Source organism: Chlorocebus sabaeus, chromosome 23 (genome assembly GCF_047675955.1).
Source record: "Chlorocebus sabaeus isolate Y175 chromosome 23, mChlSab1.0.hap1, whole genome shotgun sequence".
Lineage (NCBI taxonomy): Eukaryota > Metazoa > Chordata > Mammalia > Primates > Cercopithecidae > Chlorocebus > Chlorocebus sabaeus.
Window position 1 is genome coordinate 22,085,405 of NC_132926.1, and position 20,160 is coordinate 22,105,564.

Below are 20,160 nucleotides of genomic sequence, written 5' to 3' on the forward strand. Positions count from 1 at the left end.
TAAACAAGTCCTTAGTTTTACTTTTTTCCCCAACCTAATTTATTAAATAATTTAGCCATTTATACTTGTCCCAACAAAGTGAAATGCCACATTTATCATACAGTGAATTTTTAAGTATATTAAATGTTCCTAGCCTTCCAGTTATTCCACTGATGCTTAATCCATCCATTCTTGTGTCAACACTACACTGTTCTAACTATAGTGTTGCAATATGCTTTAAGATTTGATAATACAGGTCTATCTCCCCGGGTTTTTGTTTGTTTGTTTATTGAGATGGAGTTTTGCTCTTGTTGCCCAAGCTGGAGTGCAATGGCACGATCTCGGCTCACTGCAACCTCTACCTCCCGGATTCAAGTGATTCTCCTGCCTCAGCCTACTGGGTAGCTGGGATTATAGGCGTGCACCACCATGCCCGGCTAATTTTTTGTATTTTTAGTAGAAACAGGGTTTCACCATGTTAGCCAGTTTTGTCTCAAACTCCTGACTGCAGGTGATCTGCTTGCCCTCGGCCTCCCAAAGTGTTGGGATTGCAGGTGTGAGCCACTACGCCCCACATCCCCTCCGTTTTTAAAAGATAAATTTCTTAGCTTTTCTCGCAGATATTCTCCCATTTGAATGTTAGAAAACATGTTAAATGCCCCCTCCACCAATCTATGCACAACCATTAAAATTTTATTATTTAATTAGGGTATTTTGGGTTAAGTCGGTGTTTGTACCTCTATTCGTTCGAGCCTTATTGTGTTTCACCCTTTGTAACATCTTAAGAGCCTGCACATTTATTCAGTTTATGTTTAGGTATCTTACACTTTCAAAATAGTTCTTTTTGTTTGTTTGCTTTACATTAAAACTACTCTTCAAGGTCCAGTTGAAGCTTATCAAAGTTGATTTAATTTTTTCCACGTGGGTCTTTATGTGCAGGAAAGCAGTCAGAAACTAAAGGCTCTTCAGTCGGAGTTATTTATTGAGTGTTCACTTTATACCTGGTGTAGTGATTATCCCTTTACACGCATTATCTCATTTAATTTTCAGCAGGTTGGTGCAACTTTTATTCCCATTTTACACACGAGGTTCTGAGTTTGAGGAACTTGACAAAAATCACCCAGTTGGTAGGTGGATCAAAACTATCACAAATATCAATCAGCCAAGAAGGATAGCCCAATGCTATGCCATCAGATGGCCTGACTCAAAAGAATGACTTTCCAAAAACAATCAACTGAACTAAAAAGACAATGTTTTCCATCCACCGGACCCGGCAAAAAAAAAAGCCTGGTTTTCCTCCAGCGTGAGGTGTGGAGAAATATTCGGCAGGAGCACAGTAAATACCAGTGACTTAGGCTCCTTTAGAATTAGGGACTCGTGGGTGAACAAGGGTGATTTTTCTGCAGCTTTAACAGGAATTGTCCGTTTGGAAATCTACCTCCCCATGGCAGGGCAGGTTTAAAAGAAGAGGAAAACAAACAAAAAAGTAAAAACAAAACAACAACAACAACAACCAAAAAAAAAAAAAAAACCAGAAAAAAAAAAGAGAAAAAGAAAAACAGGTGGAACCGACGTAAGGATGGCTAGAGCAGTGCGCGCGGAAGGCAGAACTTTCTGAGGGCGTCCTGCCCGCACGTTTCACGAGCCGTGCGCGCAGGTGGCGCCGCGGTCCCTTTGCTCCCCGCGCAAGTCGGCGGGGTGCCCAGAAAGCCACCACTAGCTTCAGCGAAGGTGAGAGGGAAGCTTTCCGCCGAAGCGAGGGAGGAGGGCGGGCAGGAAGCGGAGCCAGAGCTGGCAAAGAAAGGCTCCAATTCCCAGCCCCCCGCCCCGCGGGGCGCGGGGGCGCCGGCAGCGCATGCGCGAGGCCCGGCCCCCAATTCCCCCAGCGAGGGAGGGAGGCCCCCGGCGGCCGGGAGCCTGCGAGCCGCGGCGGGACCCGAGCGCACGCAGGGGCGCGGCGACGGCCGGGGCTAGCCGGGCTTCGGAGGTGGCCGTCGGGAGTGCGGGGCGCCCCGGGCGAGGGTCCAGCCGCCAGCAGGCACCAGAGGGCACCGCTGGCTCGGCACTGGGAGGGGCCCGGCGCCCGCAGCCCCCCACGCCCAGAGAGGATGCGTGAGTTTCGCCCCGGCTCGAGGGCAGGATGTGGGAGCAGGACAAAGGCTGGGCGGCGGGGGAGGAGTTGGGGACGGCGAGCCGGTGGCCGTTGCCAGAGCCCCAGCCTCGAGCGAGCTAGCGGAGTCGACAACTTTCTCTGCAACTTTTGCAAAAGGGAAGATAAAAATTCTGCAAGTTGTTGCACAGCTCCATATCGCTCTGTGTCCGGCGAGCAGAGGGGAGGGGGCACCGCAGCCTTCCCCGGACCGGAGGCGACCGCCAGCTCCTCTGAGCGGCGCAGGAGGGGGCGCCCGCCCGGACCCGGGGCCAGGGGCGAGCGAGGATAGGGACACCGGGGGTCAGAGCTGGGGGCACGCTCTGGCCGCTGAAGTTGCCCGTGTCCACGCAGGGTGCGCCCTGAGAGCCGGGTAGCCTCGGATAGCGGCGCTGCGTACGCGATGATGGATGAGCCGTGGTGGGAAGGGCGCGTCGCCTCGGACGTCCACTGCACCCTGCGCGAGAAGGTCAGTCCCTCCCTGCCCTTGTCACTCTGGGTACAGTCTTCTTCGGTCTCGACTTCGTGTTCTCAGGTCGTCTGCGTGAGAACTCAGAACTCCCGGGTGCCTTTCTTTCCTCCTACCCTTCTCCCGGAGTGTCTGAGCGGAATTGGGGGGCGGGAGTTAGAGACTGGAGATTGGAGAGATTGAAGTTGGTTTTTCTGATAAGGAGCTCAGAACTCTGGGCCAACTAGTCAGAGATAGCCACTGTACCACTAAGGCAGTACTTCCTATAGTATTGCCACCCTGGGTTATTTTAAACTGTACGTGAAGGGGTCTTTAAAAAATATTGTGTATTCATTCTAATGTGTAATTTAAGAATGTGTATATATCTAGCAAGCTCTGCATTTGCGATTTTCCATTTATTGTAATAATGATATAGCAGTTTATTTTAGAACAAATTTATTCACATAAAAGTAGTGACGCTATATAAAGGTAAGTGGTAGTACAAGGAATATTATGGCCAAACACATGTATCTATGTGTATATGTAGAATGGGACCGAATGAAATTTAAGGAACACCAGTGTAGTTGAAAGAGGCTACAAAACTGGGAGGCTGAGGGAAGAAAACAAAAACTCCCCGGCCGGTTTGCCTCCTGTGGCGGAAGGTGGTTGGGAGCAGCTGAAATGTGATCCCTGCACACCCTTCCCCTCAAGGAGAGAAGGGCTGAGGGGCATTGGGAAGGTGGAAGAGTCCAGGTGGGCTGGAGGCATGGCCGGTGTGTCTTACCTCCAGCCCCTGGGCTGAGACTGGCAAGGGGTGACTTGGGGAACAGGTGTGAGGTAGTGAATGGATTGGTTTCCTAGGGCTGCCATTACAAAGGACCACACAAACTGGAGGGCTTAAAGCAACAGAAATTTATTTCAGCTCTGGAAGCTGAAGATCCCAGATCAAAGTGTTAGCAGGACTATGACTCTCAAAAGGCTCTAGAGGAAGATCTTTCCTTCTTCCTTTTAAATTTGCTGGTGCTTGGTCATCCTTGGCATTCCTCAGCTTGTAGGTACATCATTCCAGTCTCTGCCTCCACTGTCATATGGTTCTATCTGTGTGTGTCTGTTTTCTCTTCTTAAAAGGGTACCCAATCATTGGAGTAGAACCCACCCTAGCCCAATGTGATGTCATAATAATTTAATTACATCTGAAAAGACCCCATTTCCAAGTAAGGTCACATTCTGAAGGAAGTTCCAGATTGACATGACATTTGGGGAGACACTATTGCGCCCAATACAGGGAGGAAAAGGTCTTCCTAGTGTGGTACCTGAGTCCCCACACAGCTTTCACAGTCAGTGCATTTGTTCCAGTGTCTGGAGGAGCTCTGCTTAAAGGGTCACCAGCTACTTAGTGTTTTGTCCTCATTGAGTAGCTGTCTTCCAGTCCAATTAATGCTTTTTTCTTTTCTTTCTGTACCTGCTGACCTGTCTCTCTCCTGCGTTGCTCGGCAAGGCTGTAGCTTTCCTCTGTTCCCTTGGTCTTCTTCCCAGAACAGAGTGGCCAAGCTGTAGCACATTCTAGGCATCCGGACAAGAAAAAATCCAGGTCTTGTTGGTTCGGTTGAAAAGGAAGGAAAGTGGTAGGGGTATAGTCCTGGCCCTTTTCTGGAGGTGGTGGCTGAATGGAGCTAGTGAGGACTACTGTGGAAATTGGGCTTCCTTGTTTATCATAGACTCAAGTGGTTGTCATTTTTGCTCATAGCTTCTGAGGAACAACTTCGACCTGATTTGCCCCTTTCTAGAGGGAAGAATTTCTAAGAGCAATAAATGCCATTTGTTTAGTTACCTGAGAATGCCCAACCTTTTATACATAAGGGAGGATGTCCTAAATGTTCCTTTAGCTGCTCAAAGAAGCAAGAAAAACAGTTCTCCGTGAACTGCTATAGTCATGTCATAGTGCCATATGAGTTTACTATTGGGCTCCCTGCCTCGGAGAGAAGATGGGTTTGTCCCAGTTTTGCAGGTTAGAAGTAGAAAACTCACCCAAGGACTGATGGCCAAGGTCAACCTTGACTTAAAGCTGGACTTATTAGGGCAAATCCCAAGTTCCTTTGGTTATAATGTCCCATCTCCTCAAAATACTGCTATTGTTCTCCTTTATTTCCTCTCCCTCTTCAAAGAAGAAAATGCTTCTTCAAAAATTTGGCTTCATGGAGTTTGGCAAGAAGAGTGAAGACTAGGGGAACCTAGTAGCTGTACTAGCCTCGCCTTCCTCGAGGAATGAGGGCTGGCCTTTTGTTTTTCCCAGATAGGGTAATTGTTTTTCCTCAAAGGTCTACTCTGATAATGTTTCTAACACTGTAGAACAACTTTACAAGTGCCTGACACACAGGAGACGCTCACTCTTTGTTGAATGTTGCCGGATGAATAAAAAGCATGTTTACATATATGCTGCGTAACTGTTACCATACAACCACAAGCAGTTATCCTCACGTGACCCACACAGGAGGCGAAGCTGAGATCACTGAGACGGTGGGAGCCCCACTTTGTCAGATATGAGATTCCAGTCTAGCATCACACTACAGGGTATCAAAAACTTGACACCATGGAAACAAGTCTTCATATTGCATGCACACTAGTGATGGAAGCGAAACCCTGATCTGCTCCTTTAACCTCTCTAAATCTGGCCCCTATCTTCCATTCTTCCCAGAATAGCCAAAATTTAGATTTTGTCATTCTGTGCTTAAAGACCTCCAATGTCATCCCACTGCACTTACAATTCCCGGTTCTTACCACTGTGTGGAATACCCAGCACAGCCTGGCTCTGGCCTGCTCTCTGACCTTGTCTCCTACCCACTCCCTACCCTCCATTCCATTGCTCTTGAGCCACACTGACCTCCTTTCTGTTCCTGGAACAAGTCAAACTTGTTCATGTCTCAGGGCCTTTGCACTGGCTCTTTCCTCTCTTTGGATTCTGTGTTTCTCAGACTGTCACATGGTTGCTTGTCTCCCTTAATCTATTGCTGCCTCTCCATGTCACTCTATTAAATCATTTACCAGGATCTGAAGTGTTTTTTTGGTTTTTTGGTTTTTTTTTTTTTTTTTTTTTTTTTGAGACGGAGTCTCACTCTGTTGCCCAGGCTAGAGTGCAGTGGCGCGATCTTAGCTCACTGCAACCTCCGCCTCCCAGGTTCATGCCATTCTCCTGCCTCAGCCTTCCGAGTAGCTGGGATTGCAGGTGCCTGCCACCACGCCCAACTAATTTTTGTACTTTTAGTAGAGACGGGGTTTCACCATGTTGATCAGGTTGGTCTCAAACTCTGACCTCGTGATCTGCCCGCCTCGGCCTCCCAAAGTGCTGGGATTGCAGGCGTGAGCCACCACGCCTGGCCTGAAGTTATTTTTCATTTGTTTGCTGCCTTTCTTCCCACACTAGAATACATGCTACACAAGAAGAGGTCTGTGTCTGTCTTGTTCCGTGTGGGGACCTCAGTGCCTTGAACACAGCCTCCTAATGTGTATGGAATGACAAGGAGGATGAATAAGTCAGTCTTCGCTTTCGTCTTCTGTAAGCTGGGAGAAATGTTTTACAGCAATGTTAGAATTAAGTGAGTGAACTTAAGAACAGTGTGAGGCGCAGGGTGGGTACTTGGCAGACATCGTCCTCTCCGCTTAGGGTTGTGGTGAGACACTGATAGCCCGTTCCCATAGTGCTGTTCAGAGTAAGGCTTAGGGTTTGTGACCACCCTCCAAGGGATCCACACACGTGATAGGTAATCCTTGTAAGAAAGGCACCGTTAGCCAGTTGGACCATTGGTCCTGTGATGGTGTTGAAGCCGGGAAAGGGACCAGTTTGCCAAAAATCATGTATCTGCTGAGGGCTGGGACCCAGGGGTGAGACCCCATCAGTAAGACCCTCTAACCAGCCTGGCATCCTGATGGGTGAATGCGGGGAGTTGAACCCTCCTCCAGCCCAAATTTCTCTGGAGAAATGTCTCCCTCCCCTTTCTGTCAGCCAGCCACCTTTATCCGATGCTCAGCCCTTAAATTCCTCCTTGGATCCTTCTTCCTGTTCCTGTTGCATCTGCAGAAGCCCACCTAGAACCCCACTCCCTTCAGCTCCTCTCCTCTGACCTTTCTGCTGGGGGTGGGAGTGCCAGCCAGTACAGGGATGTGCGGTTTCTTACCTGCTACGCGTGTGCCCCTTGACCCACTTCCCTGAACCAAAAGGAGGAGCAGATTGTCACCAGGCTGGTGTCACCAGTGAGGAGGCTGCTAGTGATGTTTTTCTGGTAACCAAGTCTATGCCAGGTCTGTCCAGATTAAAACTCGGAGCCACTTGGTTTTTTTTTTTTTTTTTTTTGAAAGATGCATCCACCTAAGTTTAAAATTAATAGAGTGTTGAATCCAAGAACTAATAGATTTTGGTGAGTGCTGGTTACACGTGATGGAATGAGAGCATTAGATGGTACGCAGCTTGAGGGCCATGTTCCTTGTCCCTCAAGCCTCTCCTTTGTCATGTGTCCTGGCCCCACCCTCATCCTTGCTTCTTTCACCATCTTTGTCACCCTGCATAGTGACTTGTCCTACCCACTAGACTGTGAGCTCCTTGCAGGTATGAGGTGTGCCTTGTTACCTTGGCATTCCCAGACCAGTATCTGAGTCAGAGAGGGACCTCAGGGTGTCCCTCGCCTCATCTGATGCAGGCACAGGCATTGTGAGTGCACAAAAAGAGTGAGACAGCCCCAAATGGACTCTTCTGGGAAATGCTGAATGAATGCTTGTGTGCAGAGACGCTTCCTGGGAGTCCTTCATCTCGTCTTCCGCATCTGCCAGGAGATGCCCCTGGCCTGTCCCGTAGAGACTTTGTGTGTGTGGCCACAGCATTGGCTGTGGTGTCCAGCACAGGATCTGGTTGCTGGAAGATGCCGCCCCAGCTTCTTACAGACCTGCATGTTCTCCTGTCAGGTAACGTGGGGCAGGAAGTTAGAAAAGCAGTTACCCACAAGGCAGATTTACTGGCCTGGACCAAAGTACAGCTTAAGGATCTTAGGAAAATAACTGCAGGTCGAGCCCAGATAACAGAAATGTAGATAATTCCTCCCAGACTTCTAACAGGAGGTCCCGTTTCTCTTCCTGAATTTTCTGAGCAGCAGAGTAGATGTAACTTGCACTCTTCTCCTTTTGATTTATGCCCATTTTCCACATAATCTTCACTCTCTAATTAGAAGGAAGTAGTTATGTTAGTAAACAGAGACACCACTGTGACTTAAGGCTTCTTGAGTGTGTAGAAGACTTTCTGAATATAGGGATTTCTGGAGTTCTTAAGGGAAAAAAATCTCCCTCCCAAAGCCATGTTGATAAGCTCTGCTTGACATGAGCTGGTAACTTTATCTCCCTGGGCTCCAGGGATCCAGGGACTAGGGACTCCCGCCTTCTCCTCCACTGGGTGTTTTACCTTCTCCCAGGATGGGAGTCATGTGATACCTTAGGGGTCTTCTCATCCTGCTCCAGACTTGAGATCTGCAGAGCAACCAGCCACCTAATGCATTTTTTCCCCTTCCTGAAGCTTACTTCATTGCACGTTTAGAGGACTTCAGCTCTGTGAGACCACTTTTTTTTTTTTTTTTTTTTAAGGCGGAGTCTTGCTCTGTCACCCAGGCTGGAGAGCAGTGGCGTGATTTTGGCTTACTGCAACCACCGCCTCCTGGGTTCAAGTGATTCCTCTGCCTCAGCCTCCCGAGTAGCTGGGATTACAGGTGTGCACCACACCCAGCTAATTTTTCTATTTTTAGTAGAGATGGGGTTTCACCATGTTGGCCAGGCTGGTCTCTCACTCCTGACCTCAGGTGATCCACCCACCTCGGCCTCTCAGAGTGCTGGGATCACAGGCATGAGCCACTGCTCCCAGCCACATTTCTTAAACCAGTGGACAGATAAATGATGTTGGATTTGCGACTGAATCTATGCAAAGATCTTCCAAAACATGAACAGCAAACATTTCGTTTAGTGATAGTTATGCTAGTAGCTACTGTTTATTGAGCACTTTCTAGATTTCAGGCAGTGTGCCAGCATGCTCACATATATTACCTCATTTACTCCTCACTTCAGCTCTAGTGTTGGGATTAACCCCAGTTTACAGACAAGAAACTGCAAGGCTCAGAGAATAAGTGTCTGAGATGAAACCGCAGATTGTATCAAAGCTTGAATGTAAATTCATTTTAAAAGTATCCAATTTAACAAAAAATGGAAATACAAAGCAGGGGAAAATTGAGGTTCTGTCCTCCATAACACTATAGGCTCTTGTGTTTTAGTTTGTTTTATGGCACTCTCCAAGGGATGTCCTGTCCCTAAACCACCCTGGAAAGCTAGCTGCTATGGGCCTTTCTCTGGGCATTGGAAAGGGCTGATGACTAGGTCAGGGTCGCCTTTATTTGGCCCTGGTGGGTGGCTATGCCTGGGCCTCACCTGTGTGTGGTGCCTCTCCCCTCAAGTGATTTGGCCTCTGCCATTGCCTGTCCCTAACTTGCCAGGGAAAAGGACACCTCAGGGCCCCCCGCTCTTGCCCAATCTGACAGCTGGATAGTGGTAGAAGTTCATCCCAGCTCATCCTCAGCCCCTGTGTCAAAACTGCACCATTTTTTAGTGACTCCTGAAGCTTGCACACCCTTTTATTTATCTCTTCCAACATCGGTATTTTTTCTCACTCTTTCCCCTAAATCCCTCAAATTTCCCCACTTCAAGACTGAACATCTGTCTCCTTGTAGAAAGTAGTGACCTGGCCGGGGACGGTGGCTCATGCCTGTAATCCCAGCACTTTGGGAGGCTGAGGTGGGTGGATCAGGAGGTCAAGAGATTGAGACCATCTTGAACAACAAGGTGAAACCCCGTCTCTACTAAAAATACAAAAAAAAAAAAAATTAGCCGGGCGTGGTGGCATGCACCTGTAGTCCCAGCTACTCGGGAAGCTGAGGCAGGAGCATGGCTTGAAGCCGGGAGGTGGACGTTGTTGCAGTGAGCTGAGATCACGCCACTGCATTCCAGCCTGGCGACAGAGCGAGATTTCCTCAAAAAAAAAAAAAAAGTAGTGACCAAGGTCCATACTCAACAAAGGGCTCATGGATTTGGGTGGGTCATCCTCCACTTGGTTTTTTCCATTCCCTTCCCCTCCTTCTGAGTTTCTGCATCCCTCATGGGGAAGTCCTCCCCAAATCACAAGATGCTCCCAGATCTACCAAAAAGAAAGTGTTCCAAACTCTGGCAGTGAGATGTGTCTGCCTGACTTAGTTACAGGAATGTGTCATTCAGGCCTTTCAAACTCAAATGCTGGCTTTGACAAGCTCTTCCCTCCTCTAATAGCAAGGCTGTCTCATGGCAGTGTTCTTCCAGTGAGACCCTAAGCAGTCTGCCCTCATGACCCCTTCCTGGAGATAAAGGTGTGGGGGCTTATAGAATAAGGAGAAATTTCCTGCAGTGTAACCTGCAGAGGTGATTCAAGCTGCCTTAGAAGTTGTATACAGAGGATGGAAGATGGACTGGGAAGAATTGAAAACCGCAAATGAGGTTGGCGGACAAGATGGGCTGCCATTCAAGATAGTGTCTAGCTTTGAGACTGACTGCAATGTTTCACCCGTATTCTGGAGGAAGCTGGTGACAAAACTGAACCAGCACTTGACGTTATCGCTTGAGTCTTTTAGGTCTTAGAATACCAAAATGCTCAATGTGTGCACAATACCCAGTCAAGACACGGTCTCAGCGCGCCTTATCTGGCAGAAGCAAATTACCTTTGAAGGCTTCCTTGCCTCTGCAAAACCACGACAGCAGTCCCTGCCCCACCTGCCACCCAGGTGTCCCAGGGAGAAAATGGGTGTGGGTGTACCCCATCAATCTCCAGGGCCTCCAGATCATGAGATGGGCAAGGGACTTGGCTGGGCACCCTGGTTGGCTGGGGAAGCCTGTGCTGTCTAAGGGAGGGGAGGACATTCAAGACTTGGAGCTGGCCCTGTGCCCTCGCCCTTGACTTCTTTGTCTTCCTAAATCACACAGTCCCTCGGGTAAAGGGAGTGCAGCCAACAGTTCTCTGGTATGTCTGAGCACCTGGCAGAAAGAGGTGACACTGCGACTCTGCTGTTCTCTCTTTTTCTTTTTGAGTTATTACACACACACACACATACACACACACAGAGCATTGTTTAGGAAATGGCAAAAACGAATACAAGCAAATAGAGGAAAGTAAAATTCCCTTCACAGTCCTACCACTTGGAAACAATCTCGGTTGACATTTTGGTGTGTGTTCTTTTCTGTGCATGTCATCGCAACACCTTTTTTTTTTTTTTTTTTTGTAAAAGTGCAGTGGCTTACACCTGTAATTCCAGCACTTTGGGAGGCTGAGGCAGATGGCTCACTTGAGGTCAGGAGTTCGAGAACAGCCTGGCCAACATGGAGAAACCCTGTCTCTACTAAAACTACACAAATTAGCAGGGTGTGGTGGTGAGTGCCTGTAATCCCAGCTACTGGGGAGGCTGAGGCAGGAGAATCGCTTGAACCTGGGAGGCAGAGGTTGCAGTGAGCCGAGATTGTACCATTGCACCCCAGCTTGGGCAACAAGAGCGAAACTCCATCTCAAAGAAAAAAAAAAAAGGAAAATATCTTGTTGTAAAATACTTTGTCTGTTTCCTACGTACATCTTTCCATATCATTCTTTTCCACCCAATTCCTGATTATCAGACACTAGCAAAGAATTAGAAACAATCAATTGTTTGTTTAGAATAGATAACACATGAATGTGATTTTGAAAAACCACACTATACAAAAGAGTAGATGGTGGAAAGGCTTCCTGCCACCCTTGTCCCCGAATTTCCCCCTGCAAAAGGCACCACTGATCCCGATTTCTCGTGAATCCTATTCTGTCCATAAGAAAACATAAATTATGTGTGCTTTGACACAAGAGGTAGTATGAATTACACTTTCCTTTACCATTTCATTATTTTGATGTTTATTTTTTATTATTATTATTATTATTATTTTTTATTGAAACAGAGTCTCACTCTGTTGCCCAGGCTGAAGTGCAATGGCATGATCTCGGCTCACTGCAACCTCTGCCTCCCAAGTACAAGTGATTCTCCTGCCTCGGCCTCCTGAGTAGCTGGGATTACAGGCACATGCCATGACGCCTGGCTAATTTTTGTGTTTTTAGTAGAGATGGGGTTTCATCACGTTGGCCAGGCTGGTCTCAAACTCCTGACCTCAAGTGATCCGCCCGTCTCAGCCTCCCAAAATGCTGGGATTACAGGCGTGAGCCACAGTGCCTGGCCTCATTATTTTCATGTTTAGATTTTAATAATCTGAATAACTTTTATGAAACCATGAACAGAAGGGGTTTTTTTTGTACATTTTGCTAATTGTAGCAATAATGATATATAGTGGGCACTTAGGAAATTTGTATTGAACAAATGAATAGACGATTTCCTTTTGGTCATTTTCTATTCAAGTATATACATTTTATTTTACAAAAAATACTATCAAGTATATCACAGTTTCATAACTTTTTTCCTTAACCGCACATGCTAAATAACCTTCTATGTCATTTTCTATCCTTCTGAGTCCCATGCATAATGTTTTATGGATGTATCATGATTTCACTAACTCATTGTATTGTTGGATATTTAGGGGACTGCTTATTCATTTTTCAAAAATTGAGGTATAATTTATGTACAGCACAATATACATACCTTAAGTGAATATACGGTTTATAGTGTACAGTGAGTTTTGACAAGTGTGTATACTCATGTAACCACCACCATAATCAAGACATAAGGTCAGACACTGTGGCTCATGCCTGTAATCCCAGCACTTTGGTGGGCCGAGGGGGAGTGGATCACCTGAGGCCAGGAGTTTGAAAACAGCCTGGCCAACACGGTGAAACCCCATCTCTACTAAAAATACAAAAATTAGCTGGGCGTGGTGGCGTACGCCTGTAATCCCAGCTACTCAGGAGGCTGAGACAGGAGAATCACTTGAACCTGGGAGGCAGAGGTTGCAGTGAGCTGAGATTGTGCCACTGCATTCCAGTCTGGGTGACAAAGAGAGACTCTGTTAAAAAAAAAAAAAAAAAAAAGATGGCTGGGCTCACACCTGTAATCCCAGCACTTTGGGAGGCTGAGGCGGGCAGATCATGAGGTCAGGAGTTCAAGACCAACCTGGCCAACGTGGTGAAACGCTATTTCTACTAAAAATACAAAAAATTAGCTGGGCGTGGTGGCAGGCACCTGTAGTCCCAGCTACTCAGGAGGCTGAGGCAGAAGAATTGCTTGAACCCGGCAGGCAGAGGTTGCAGTGAGCCGAGATTGTGCCACTGTACTCCAGCCTGGGTGACAGAGTGAGACTCCATCTCAAAAAAAAAAAAAAAAGAACACAGTACATTACCATCAACCTAGAAAGTTCCTCATCAGTCCCATCCTGCCCCCAGCCTTGGGCAATCACTGATCTGCTTTTTGTCCTTGTAAATTAGATTTGTCTTTTCTAGAGTTTCATATAAATGGAGTTATATGTATGGACTCCTTTCTGCCTGCTCTTTTTTACTTAATGTAATGCTTTTGAGATTCATCCGTGTCATTGTGTCTATCAGGAGTTTATTTCTTTTTATTGCTGATTAGTATTCCATTTTATGTCTATAAAAATGTGTTCATCCATTTCCCCACGAATACCTTTTTGAGTTGCTTCTAGTGTACCATTTGATTTTATATAGCACTGCTGTGGTGATCCTTGATTTATATCTGTAAGTATGCTCAGGAATAAGTTCCTAAAATGGAAGCGCCTGTCACAGGGTATGATTTTAAGAACCTTGCATATCACCAGGTAATGAATTCCCACAGGATTGCACTAGTATACTTCCACTGGTGGTATGGAAGAATGCTTGCTTTCCAGCAACTTTGCTAACCCTGGATATTACCCTTTAAAAAAAAAATTAGTACCATTTGGAGAGGTTAAAAAAGGTGTCTGAATGGCTGTGTTTAAAAGGAGCAGGAGCCGGACATGGTGGCGTGCACCTGTAGTCCCACCTCCTTGAGAAGTTGAAGTGGGAGGATCACTTGGGCCCAGTAGTTTGAGGCTGCAGTGCGCTATGATCATGCCAGAGTGAGACCCCTATCTCTTTTTTTAAAAAAAACAGTGGGAACCCAGAGTGGGAAAATGACTAGAGCCAGGGTGTCCAATCTTTTGGCTTTCCTTGGCCACATTGGAAGAAGAATTGCCTTGGGCCACACGTGGAATACACTTAACACTAATAATAACTAATGAGCTAAAAAAAAAAAAAAAAAAAAAAAAATCTAATGTTTTAAGAAAGTATGAATTTGTGTTTTCCATGTTCAAAGCTGTCCTGGGCAGCATGAGGCCCATGGGCTGTGGGTTGGAAAAGCTTGTGCTAGAAGATGGCAAGGTGAGAGGAAGGGAACTCTGAATCCTTTCTAGGCTACATGGAACCCCATTTGCAGCCCAGAACTGGCCTGAGACCTGCATCAAGGGCTGGATGAAGGCTGTTAAGGTGACCTGGCTGGAAAACTCCTCCAGCTCCGTCTTAGCCCATGCATCCCAGTGTGTGCTGCCCCTGGTAACTGGATCCTTCAGAGGCAGAATTTGAATCATCCTGAGGCACTGAGTGCCTTGTAGGTCCCTGGAGCAGATGGTTGCAGGCCCTGGGCATTCTTGTGATAGGGATACCCACGCCGTGCCACCAACTGCTAAGTCTGGAAGTGGTCATCACGTGATTTGGGTGGAAGGGTTGGGGGGACACGAGGAGGAAGGAGAAGAGGTCATTCAGAACAGAAGCATCGGGAATTGGATAGATTCAGTTATTGTGAGGGAAAGTTTTAGAGAACTTCAATGGCATCAGAAGGAAATTGGCCACACTGTAGTCCATCCATGCATGAAAATATGGTGCAGTCATTAGATGTGACATAGTAGACAGCGTTGGTGTGCAATGGACTTTTCTGATTATTGTAAAAAAAAAAAAAAAAAAAAAAAAAAAATCCAAGCAATTCAGAGCACTTCTGACTCTTTGGAGTGAACTATTGTTTTTTCCTTAACTTTTTATTATGGAAATTTTAAAAGATACACAAATGTGGAGAGAACAGTAGAATGAGTCCTCACATACCCTCCACCCAGCTTCCTCACCTGTTTCATCTGTTCCCCAGACAGTGTGTCATTTTACCCATAAATGGCACTACCAGATAAGGGCTTTTTTTTTTTAAACAACTACGCCATTTTCACACCTAAAGTAATTACCAATATTTCATTAATATCTTCTGTTGTCCATTTCTCTGTTGTCTTGGAAATGGATTTTGTAGTTGGTTTGTTCACATCATAATTCAGATAAAGTCCATGCTTACATTTTTTTTTAATGTCTCTTAAGCTGGGTGTGGTGGATCACTCCTATAATCCCAGGATTTTGGGAAGCCGAGGCGATTGGATCACTTGAGCTCAAGAGTTTGAGACCAGCCTGAGCAACATGGCAAGCCCCTGTCTCCACAAAAAATTTAAAGATTGGCCGGGCGCAGTGGCTCATGCCTGTAATCCCAGCACTTTGGGAGGCCGAGGTGGGTGGATCACCTGAGGTCAGGAATTCCAGTCCAGCCTGGCCAACATAGTGAAACCCTGTCTGTACTAAAAATACAAACAAAATTAGCTGGGCCTGGTGGCAGGTGCCTGTAATCCCAGTTACTCGGGAGGCTGAGGCAGGAGAATCGCTTCAACCCGGGAGGCAGAGGTTGCAGTGAGCCGAGGTCGCGCCATTGCGCTCCAGCCTGGGCAACAAGAGTGAAACTCAGTCTCAAAAGAAAAAAAAAAAAAAAAAATTAATAAATTAGCTAGGCGTGGTGACACACACCTGTAATCCCAACTACTTGGAAGGCTGTGGTGGGAGGATTGCTTGAGCATGGGAGGTCCGGGCTGCGGTGAGCCGTGTTTATGCCACTACACTCTAGCCTGGGCGACAGACCAAGACTCTGTCTCAAAAAACAAATAAACAAATGAATAAATAAATAAATATAGAATACAAAAATGTTCTCAAGTCTTTTATTTTCCAATGGTCCCCTCCCCTGCCTGAAAATATTTTTTTCATGCCATTGATTTTCAGAGAAAACAGTTTCATTTGTCCAGATAAATGTCCTGTATTCTGGATTTGACCTATTACCTCCTCATGCAGTCATTTAACTTGAATTCCTTGTTAACAGATCAGTTTATACACTTCCCTACTCCTGTGGGATTATAATGTGCTTTAACCTACCTGTTTTCTAGCTGTAGACTCAAGCATCACTTCCTCAAGAGAAGCCGTCCTTGACTCCCAGACAAGGACAAGCTGGGCCCTTTGTTTGTTCTCAGAGCACCCTTGGTGATTCCTTCAGCACTTAGCACAATTTGTAATTATACACCTATTTCGGCACCTATCTGATGTAAAGCTAGCTCCCTCTCCAGACTGCAGGCCCAGGGGAGCAGGCGCTGGATCTCTCCAGCTCTCAGCAGAGTGTGTGTTGCCTAAGAGCCCTCCATCAGGATGTGCTCATCACTGACACCTTATCTGACCTAAGGCTGTGCTCTGCAGCCCACAAATTGCCTTCCTGGACTTCACTGTTGAAACCGTCTTTTTTTTTTTTTTTTTTTTTTTTTGAAACAGTCTCTGTTGCCCACACTGGAGTGCAGTGACGCAATCTCACTGCAACCTCTGCCTCCTGGATTCAAGCGATTCTCGTGCCTCAGACTTCTGAGTAGCTGGGATTACAGGTGCACACCACCATGCCTGGCCTCAACATAGTCTTGTGGGGTAGGTAGCACGTCTACCAGTAACTCCACCATATACTAGTAGAAAAATGGCATCTGAGGGGTTAAGTATTTGACCAGAGTCCCCCTTTTAAGCAAGGTAGTTAAAGCCTTAATATTTTGTGGATCTGCTGTCCCCACCTGAACTTAGATAAGGCACGCATGAAGCAGAGGACTTGCAATGCAATCTCCAAGATGGTGATGGTGTAATATGGACTTCCCCTCAAGCAGCGCTGACACCCTGGGCAGCCACCAAGCTAGGTGAGAAGGTGGGGGTTAGTAGAGCAAAGCTGTTGACTTGGCGTTGACATTTCTCTTTAGTCTCTCCTTTTGTGTTAACTTTTGGTTTTGAAATCATTTCAAACTCAGAGAAGATTTGCAAGCATAATATGCAGTTTTGTGAACATTTTAACACATTTGTCCTATCATTCTTTTTCTCTGTTTATATTTCTTTTCTTCAACCAAGTTGCAAAAATAATGCCACATTATCCCTTAATACTTCAGAGTTTATTTCTCTCTTTTTTTTAATAGAGACAAGATCTCACTGTGTTGCCAGGTTGGTCTCAAACTCTTAGGCTTAAGCAGTCCTCCCACCTCGGCCTCCCAAAGTGTTGGGATTACAGGCGTGAACCACTGCACCCAGCCATGGTTACTTTTAAGATTGGCTATGAGCCGGGCGCTGTGGCTCACGCCTGTAATCCCAGCACTTTGGGAGGCTGAGGCGGGTGGATCACCTGAGGTCAAGAGTTCGAGACCAGCGTGGCCGATATGGTGAAACCGTGTCTCTAATAAAAATACAAAAATTAGCCAGGCGTGGTGGCGCGCGCCTATAATCCCAGCTACTTGGGGGGACTGAAGCAGGAGAATCGCTTGAACCCTGGAGACGGAGGTTGCAGTGAGCCTAAATCGCGCTACTGCACTTCAGCCTGGCGAGAGAGCGAGACTTCATCTCAAAAAAAAAAAAAAAAAAAAAAAAAAAAAAGATTGGCTGTGAGGCGGTTTCTGCAGGAATTTTTGTCAAATCACTAGGGACATCTTCCCAGGTATCCAGGACCTCCCCAGAGCCGTGTTTCAGGAAGAGGGGATTCAGCATTCTGGTTAGGAAGGAAGAAGCCAGGCAGTCGCTGGTGGGCTTTGCTGGCCTCAGCTGTGGGGAAGGCAGCGCTCTGGCTGATTTCCTGGGGCCATCTCCTTGGCTTCGTTGTCACACAGTGCCCACGAAAGCAGCCTCTTTATCCAGTGGTCATTTAGCAAGCCTCATGTGTAACCTGCAAGACCTGTAGGAGGCTCTGCCGGGAGAAACCATGACCCAAACCCTGCCCTGAGGCCCTTAGCATAACTGAAGATATAGTCATGTCACACCACTTACAGCCATATGTTAATGGCCATATAGCCATTTAACGTTAGTAATGATAGTTCAGTTTTAATGGGTGCTTACCGTGTGCTGAAAGCTTGAGATCCCCTCCATTAGCTAAGTCCTCAGGCAACTCCTTCCAGTAGGTCCCATAATGATCCCCATTTTACAGATGGGACGTGCAAAGTTTAGAGAGTTACATACCTTACCCGAGCCCACACAGCTAGTAGGCAACCTGGCTCCAAAGCTCACACCTACTTCTATACCAAAGACAGGTCCAATTGCCCAAAGAAGTCTTAAAAAGCTTCAAGGAGGAGGTGCTGTTCAATTTGGGTTTGAAGGATGAGTAGAAGTTTGCCAGGCAGAGACAGGTGTGAAGTTCCTCTCTCTGCAGGGTCCAGGGCAGCTGGTGAGAGTCAAGCATTAGTGGCCTGCAAGGGGTGGCCTGGTCAGTTGCGGGGAGGACCAGGAGATGCGCCAGAAACACTGGCTTTGAGGATGTGGGTCTTCCTGGATGTTTGAACCTTATCCTGAGAACCCATGGAGGGCAATGAGAAGGGTGGGGAGGGGAGGGCCAGCTCCCTGGAAATGCACCCTGGCCTGGGAGACTAGTTATTACAGTTATTGCAGCCGCCCCGAAGCGATGGCAGCTGAACTTAGGGGAGGAAGTGAGGAGACTTGACAGGTTTTAGACAATAGGGTCAAAAGGACCAGCGAACCAAAAGCCGGGAAGATTTCAAGTTTTTGCTAGTTGGAACAAAGTAACTTTCCTTAGCTGAGCTTGTTCAACCTTTTTCATAGTAAACATTATTCTTGTTTCCTCTTCTGGAAACTGTCAATTGAAGGACTCCCACTGCCCAGTAAGTGAAGGGAATTGATGTTCACTGGGCACCTGCAGAGGGCCAGCGACTGTTAAATGCCTTGTGTGTGTTATCTGGTTTAATTACTAAAGTTGCTTCAGAAAGAAAAAGGATGAGCTAAATGTACTGACCAAGGCACTGGTGGTTCTTGAATATCTGTGCATGTTTATTCCTGCATTTAACACACTGTTTTTAGCAGCCAACAGCGTGCTACACACTGTGCTAGCCACCACGTAAGGGATGAACAAAAATTGTGTACACAATTGGGGATGAACAAAAATTGTGTCATGGAGCTTATAGTTGAGCATCAGGCTCAAGTGGAGAACTCGTAAAGCATAGATAGATACGCAGCTCCATCCCCAGGAATTCTGATTTGGTGAGACAGGAAATAGAGGCTGTGTCAGGTCCCTAGGGCTGCTGTGACTATGTGCCACACACTTTGGGCTTTATTCTCTCACAGTTGTGGAGACCACAAGTCTGACATCAGGAGGTCAGCAGGCCACAGCTCTCTCTGAAGGCTCTAGGGGAAGATCCTTCGTTGCTCTTCTAGCATTTGGCGGCAGCTGGCATTTTATCTGTGGTCTTCCTTGGCTTGTAGCCACATCATTCCAGTTTCCGCCTCCATCTTCACAAGGCCTTATCCTCCTTGTCTGTCTTCACCTCGTCTTCCCTCTGTGTCTGTTTGCTTTTCCTATAAGAACATAAGACACTGGATTAGCACCCATCCTGATCTAATATGACCTCGTTTTAACTTGATTGCATTTGTAAGGACTCTTATTTATTTATTTATATGAGACACATCGCTCTGTCGCCAAGTTGGAGTGCAGTGGCGTGATCTCGGCTCACTGCAACCTCTGCCTCCTGGGTTCAAGAGATCTCCTGCCTCAGCCTCCTGAGTAGCTGGGACTACAGGCGCGCACCATCACGCCCAGCTAATTTTTGCATTTTTAGTAGAGACAGGGTTTCACCGTGTTGGCCAGGATGTTCTTGATCTCTTGACCTTGTGAACCGCCCTCCTCAGCCTCCCAAAGTGCTGGGATTACAGGTGTGAGCCACTGCACCCGGCCGTCTATTTTCAAATAAGGTCATATTCTGAGGTTTTGAGTAGACAAGAGTTGTCAGGGAAACCCTATTCATCCCAATACAGGGGGGAACCCCCTTTTTAAATAGGTCCCCAGGGGATTCGAATGCATGTGGTCAACTGGCAACCCATTTGAGAAACCTTGGACAGTAGATGGGTAGGGAAGTAGAGTCTCAGTGAGGGGGTAGTGGTGCAGTCACCCTACTGTCCCGTTTTGGGCTTCTCATTAGGGTCGAAGCTCCCAGGAGAATCCACAAAAGGAATCTGGAAATCGGGGACAGGAGCTGGAGGTGTGGAGGGAAGAGCTTTGGAGCCACTCCACAGAGTGATCCAGGAGGAAAGCGGAGAGATCCAAGAATTGGACCTGTGACAGAGAACCAGCATGGAGGGGCACGTCGGGACCTCTTTCCCTGGATAACAGAGGGCGTGGGAGGATGAGGGGCACCCCAGTCCTCCGCTCCAGAAGGTATGGGGGATGCGGTCCTATAGGAA

At 47.0% G+C, this 20,160-nt stretch overlaps 1 protein-coding gene across 4 annotated transcripts in view; it reads left to right on the forward strand.

Moving 5' to 3' along the window:
- The first annotated feature begins 1,600 nt into the window (after positions 1-1,600).
- CCNJL (cyclin J like) overlaps positions 1,601-20,160 on the forward strand; it is a 61,625-nt gene continuing 43,065 nt past the window's right edge. Inside the window, exons 1-2 of one of the 4 annotated variants that reach the window (XM_073010547.1) lie at positions 1,601-1,710; positions 2,483-2,597. In XM_073010547.1, coding sequence (XP_072866648.1) covers positions 2,532-2,597 — 66 coding nt within the window. In that variant the 5' untranslated portion in view covers positions 1,601-1,710; positions 2,483-2,531. Of the gene's footprint in view, positions 1,711-1,852; positions 2,092-2,482; positions 2,598-16,236; positions 16,635-19,898; positions 20,135-20,160 lie in introns of those variants that run through there. The other 3 variants (XM_008015189.3, XM_038005280.2, XM_073010548.1) reach the window with 3 other exon arrangements.